A 5918-nucleotide genomic window follows, 5' to 3' on the forward strand; every position below is an offset into this window, starting at 1 on the left:
ACCCATATGTTGCAAAATGAGTAAGTTGAACCCGATCATCCGTTGTAACGATTACAAACTTGTTGCAACAACTGGGTTAGTTGTTGCAACTTCTTCAACAATCAGATTAGATTTCTACTCGCAACAAGCCGACCCATATGTTGCAACAACCGAACCATCTACAAAAAGATGTACATCTTGTTGCAACAATCGATTACATTACCAACTTGTTGCAACAACTTACTCAACCGTTGCAACATATTACAAACTTGTTGCAAATTATCAACTTGTTGCAACTTCTTCAACAAACAGATTTTGTGACTTGTTTAAAACTACTGGAACTACTGAACATAATGTATTGAACACAACTTAAATAATGAACACCTAATATATACTTAACAAAATGTCTTAGAAAAGTACTGAACACCTAATATATACTTAAATTACATAATGTCATAAAAAAAAACTCCTAATAGATACTTAAATTGTTCAACAGGCTATATTTTGGCTCCAAAAAACGCAAAATCAATAAACTGTTTATCAACCCATCTTAGGGCTCCAACACCTTTTCAATGGCACCTAATGCCCATCTCTATTGCATCCTCCCAATTGAGTTGTCGCTGATTAGACTTTCGGATTTTGTCACAGTTGTGCCGGTAAGCAAAGCCTCCATAAAAGCAATTGACCACGAACCACATGCCCTACTAGTGACATTGCGGGGGAGATTCTGTAGCCTCTTGAATTCCCACGATTCATTGAGTAACTTTGCAGGCAAGTGTGCGAACATGCCACTCTGTTGCAATAACTTGGGCCACAATTCCATTACCGGCTCCATGAAACAAAAGAAATCAGATTCTTCGTAGACAGGGACATTGCAGTCATACACATTTACCACTCCCTCTTCAACCATGAACTCAAGAGTGACAAAATATGTGACATTAATATTCATCACTGTTAAAACCCTTTTTGCACCAGCCCACGAGCAGCCACCCGGGTAGGGTCTAACACCCCTACAATAATCGACCATATCATCATCCCACTTGAATTCAGCAAGTCTAACCTTCAGAGGCTCGTCATTCGGAACTGTACTCTCTTTTGTCAATTCTGACTACCTTTTGGACATGTTGTTGTAAAAGTTGAGGTCCAGGATTATGTCAGTGGAATCGTAGTACTCCGGGAAATTGATTTGCCTCATACGCATTAGAAGAAGGACTTCATCTACATACTAAAGTAAAAGTAGTAAAACAGTTAGTTACTTGCTGCAACAGATTCAACAGATTATCTACTTGTTGCAACAGCTAGTTAACTTGTTGCAACAGATTATCTACTTGTTGCAACAGATTATCTACTTGTTGCAACAACATACTGAATTAGATAGATATATACAAGTGTTGAAACTTACCCAATCCTCCCACCAAATTTTCATGCTTGTCAAAGCCTTTAAGTCTGCTGCTCCAAATTCATGCATTGAGTACATGATTTTCCCACTCTTTTTGGACTTGATTGTAGTCTCAACCTTTTTCTTTCTTTGGGCATGTACAGGCTTGAAAATGTCCACCTTCTTTAGCACTTTTGGCCCAACATCAAGAAGAGGAGTCTCAATTGACTTACTGGGAGTAACGCAACATTTTCTTGATCTAACTGATGCAAGTGCCTTGGCAATTGCTTTGCCCTCCTCCGAACATGAACAGGAGTATAAGGTGAGGAAAGATTCTTTGATGGATTGATACCCCTCTTGGATATCAACCTCTGGATAGAAGTGCTTGTGGCTTCTTGGGCTGTACCAATTCCTCCACCTTTCTAATCAAATTATCCATTTTGTCCTTGCAAGTGGTGCACTCACAAGCACATGAGGGCACCTTAGAGGTACCGGCACTAACATTAGTAAATCTTCTACCACTCAATCCACCAGCACTAAAATTACCACCAAATCCGAAAAAATCACTAAATCCAGCAACTAGAGTAAATCCACCAATATTAGCATCATCATCTCTTAATTTTTCCCCAGCAATACTTGCTGGGACATCACCACCACCACCACCAACAACAACAACAACATCAACAGGCTGAACAACACCACCAACAGCATCAACACCACCAACATCATCAACAGCAACATCACCACCAGCACCAACAACAACATGACCACCACCACCAGCTACAACATCATCAACCCTAGTGATGGCTGTCACTCCAGCCAATTCCCCTTTGAACCCATCAATCAATCTGTCAGGCACAGATTCTATGGGCACAAAGGTGACAAGGCATGGCATCTCCAACTCTCTTATTGTTGGGACAAGCCATGGGTTCACAACCTACAACAAGAAAGTAGATATATCATAATGGTGCTAAATCATAAAAAGCAAAACCTATTTAAAACAAGTTATCAGGTTGTTGCAAAAGGTTACACATCTGTTGGACAATGTCCAACAGATAGGTAACTTGTTGCAGCAGGTATCTCATCTGTTGAAATTTTCAACGGATAGGGTAACTTGTTGCAAAGTTGATCATCATTGGATATTGTACAACGGATTAGTGATTTGTTGCAAAATTATTGTACTTGTTGTAAAAACTTACTGTAACAGATTCAGAAGTTATCAAATTAGCAAATAAAGTGATATGTTGCAACAACTGTGGTACTTGTTGGAAATTGTCCAACAGATTGGCAACTTGTTGTAGCAAGTTTATCATCTGTTTGACATTTTCTAACAGATGGGTAACTTGTTGCAGCTGGTTAATCATCTGTTGTAAAAAACTAATTGCATGTTATAACCGATTCATCTGTTGGGTGACTTGTTGCAATAGGTTAATCATCTGTTGGACATTTTCCAACAGATGCATAACTTGTTGCAACAAATGCATTTGTTGTTGCAGCAGATTATAAAGTTGTTGCAACAACTAGTCATCTGTTGTGTTCTAATGCTTACAGCTTCCTTAGGGGGGTTGAAAAGGTCAACACTCAATTTTGTGTTGTTCCTAGCAGTGAGTCATCTAAGAATTCTTGAATAGGTAACTTCTTTGGAGTATTCCTTGACTTGATGGTGCGAGGTGAGGAATGGCTTCAAATGCCCAAGCCTAGAAAAAAAAGATGCCATCAAAAATCAAAATAGTGATTGAAATACCAAAAAAAAAAAAAAAAAAAAAAAAAAAAAAAAAAAATAATAAAACATTGAAGAAAATTTACCATGAAAGCCCAAGGGAAGCCATATAGGTTTTGTGTCTTCCCCGTTGGCTTCAAATCCTTCATCAAATATTCAACAATCAAGCTAAAGCTTTTAAAACCCCAGGCATAGTTGTTGAAGGCATCATAGTCCTCAGCAAGTTTAATCAATCCAAGCGGTATGTTGTAGTTTACGTCTCTTGCCCAAAGAACACTGTGCACAAACCAAACTAAGCATAGTGCCTCCTTGTGCTTTTTTAACAAAGTTTTGGACTCCAAATATTGCAACAATTTCTTTTGAATGTAGCTCTTTCCCACTAAGTTTACCAAAGAGACATCATTCTTAGCTTTGGAACCCTTTGCTTTCTTGGCTGCCTTGGGAGTCCGGGCTGGCTTAGTTAATACAACAGTAGGAAGAGGATCGCAAGGATAACATCTCAATCCGGTAACTATGGCAAACTCCTTCATGCCAAAGCAAACCGGCATGCCACAGTAATTGATCCAAATCTCATCCTTTCTATCACAAATAATCCTACGCTTCAAAAGCTCAGAAACCATTGTCATTTGAAATCGGGCATCGCTATCTTCAGGCAAATCTAAATAGAGCCCATAGCAGCTAGCCGTAAAGAAATTCTCTAACCCCTGCTACCGGAGAATGCCCCTGAAGGTGTCAAAGCCCTTGCCCATGCTTGATCTAACCACAAAATCACCGGACAAATCCTTATTTCCATTCAGCGGCATCGTCACGCCGTACTTTTCAATGCTGAAACTCTTGACGACCTCCTCAATCGAAGGTCTATTGGGATATGTGGCAATACTAGAAGACTCAACAAGATTGGCATCCACATTATGTTTCCTTTTTCTTCTTAACTCGGCTAAGGTCTGATCTGTTGATTCTTCTTCTTCTTCATTACCATTTTCAGTTTCTGCATCTTCTTCACCTCCTTCATCCCCTTCAGCTCCTTCATCCCCTTCATCTCCTTCTTCTTCATCTCCTTCTTCTTCACCTACTTCTTCTTCATCTCCTTCTTCTTCATCTCCTTCAGCATTTTCTTCATTTTCTTCATCTCCTTCAGCAGATTTTTCATCATCTTTTTCACTTTCTTCTCTAGTTTCTTCACTTTGTTCATTTTTATCACTTTCTTCTTCATGCCCAATAGAGGTTTCGTGGGTTTCCTCTCTTTTTGAAGCCCCAGTTTCACTAACTCTTTCCTCATTTGTTGATTGACAAATAGCAGTCACAAGTTTATCTAATGGTGTTTGCACCTTAGCTCTTTTACTACTTTCTCCCTCAGTTGGTTTCTCTTTTTTTTTTTTTTTTAACTGGAGCCATTTTATCTACACACAGGAGATAGAAAAACAGTTTTAATTGATTAGTGCAACATTCAAAGTAAAAAGGGAAAAGGAATATGTTGCAACAAGTAATCAATTGTTGCAACAGATTAAGAATATGTTGCAACAAAATACGAAAAATTTTGCAATAACTTATTACTTATTGTAGCGAGAATCTTAATCTTGGAAATAGAAAAACGTAGCAACACTTAGCAAGCTTTTTTGATTTTTTACAACAATTGTTAATATGCTACAACAAGCTGCTTCGATTCTTTGCAAAAACCTCAACAATTGTTTTGATTTTATCCATTCTGTTGGATAAAATCAAAACTTTTCCTAAACCATAGCATGACAGCAACAACAACACCAAAAACATCTAAATTTAACTACAAAACATCTATATTTCACTACAAACACACAACCATCACAAATCTCACTCACAACTTAAACAAAATACACCAAATAGGGTTTTTTTTAACCATGCAACCTCAGCAGATGTTTGCAACTGTCAAACAAGTGCTGAATTTGCTGCAACAGCAACAACAACAATAGCAAAAACATCTAAATTTAACTACAAAACATCTATATTTCATTATAAACACACAACCATCACAAATCTCACTCACAACTTAAACAAAATACACCAAACCATGCAACCTCAGCAGATGTTTGCAACTGTCAAACAAGTGCTGAATTTGCTGCAACAGGTAACCTCAGTTGTTGGAAAACATCAACAAAATTGCAAGCCTTTTTTTTTCGAAACAACAAGGAGAAGAAGAATAAAAACAGCACCAAAACCATAATTTCACAACCACAACCACTATTTACAAACTCACAAACCCCAACAAGTGCAACAAATACACGAAACTACAACAAAACAAATAACATTCAAGAAAAACCCGTGCTCTTCTTCATCTTCACTAACCAAAATCATCATTTTCACACTCTGATTTCAAAACCCTAACTTTTGAACAAAGTAAAAAAAAAAAGTTTACCTGAGAATGAATAGAGAAGCAATGGCAATGGAGAGAGAGAGAAGAACGACGACGGCGGCAAGAATGGAGAGAGAGGAACGAGCAGCAACAATGGTGGTCGCCGATTTTTTACAGCAGCAACGGAGAGAGACAGAGACGAACTAGGAACTGCTTTTTTTTTAAAAATAAAATGAACAAGTAGTTGGGGTCGTGGGGGGAAGTGGGTTGGAAGGAGTTTTTGTATAATGTGTGTGGGTTGGAAGATGTTTTTGTATAATGTGTATAGGCTTTTGTGTATTTTGTAAAAGATTATAAGTTTTAAAAATTATAATTCAGTCCCAATTTAAGTTAATCACATTTTTAAGACAAGTTTGACCTTGGCTGGTCAAACTTTTCACCATTTCTAATTATGAGACTTTTTTGTCACCATAAGTTAAATCTTCCAAGAAACCATCCTAACATATATTCTTCGA

At 37.7% G+C, this 5918-nt stretch overlaps 1 protein-coding gene across 3 annotated transcripts; it reads right to left on the reverse strand.

The window, feature by feature from the left end:
• Nucleotides 1–491: 491 nt before the first annotated feature.
• Nucleotides 492–4417, reverse strand: LOC132068748 (uncharacterized). 3 transcript variants are annotated; one of them, XM_059462439.1, is made up of 5 exons: nucleotides 3164–4417; nucleotides 2907–3054; nucleotides 1382–2294; nucleotides 1092–1204; nucleotides 492–989 (listed from the first exon to the last, which is right to left on the reverse strand). In XM_059462439.1, exons 3-5 carry the CDS (start codon nucleotides 1454–1456, stop codon nucleotides 572–574), a joined length of 606 nt encoding a protein of 201 aa, XP_059318422.1. In that variant the 5' UTR covers nucleotides 1457–2294; nucleotides 2907–3054; nucleotides 3164–4417; the 3' UTR covers nucleotides 492–571. The 3 variants fall into 3 exon arrangements, with proteins under 3 accessions (XP_059318422.1, XP_059318424.1, XP_059318423.1); XM_059462441.1 differs by having other exon boundaries at nucleotides 492–1204; nucleotides 3164–4411; XM_059462440.1 differs by lacking the exons at nucleotides 2907–3054; nucleotides 3164–4417 and having other exon boundaries at nucleotides 1382–2449.
• Nucleotides 4418–5918: the final 1501 nt, after the last annotated feature.

The sequence above is a fragment of the Lycium ferocissimum genome, chromosome 8 (genome assembly GCF_029784015.1).
Source record: "Lycium ferocissimum isolate CSIRO_LF1 chromosome 8, AGI_CSIRO_Lferr_CH_V1, whole genome shotgun sequence".
Classification (NCBI taxonomy): domain Eukaryota; kingdom Viridiplantae; phylum Streptophyta; class Magnoliopsida; order Solanales; family Solanaceae; genus Lycium; species Lycium ferocissimum.

Bases quoted from the DNA above. Each gene is read 5' to 3' on its own strand.
- LOC132068748 (XM_059462439.1), bottom strand. From the start codon at position 1,456: ATGTACTCAATGCATGAATTTGGAGCAGCAGACTTAAAGGCTTTGACA. The intron at 1,205-1,381 runs GTAAGTTTCAAC...CTTTTACTTTAG, and splicing joins AAATTTGGTGGGAGGATTGG to TATGTAGATGAAGTCCTTCT. The intron at 990-1,091 runs GTAGTCAGAATT...CGATTATTGTAG, and splicing joins TACAACAACATGTCCAAAAG to GGGTGTTAGACCCTACCCGG.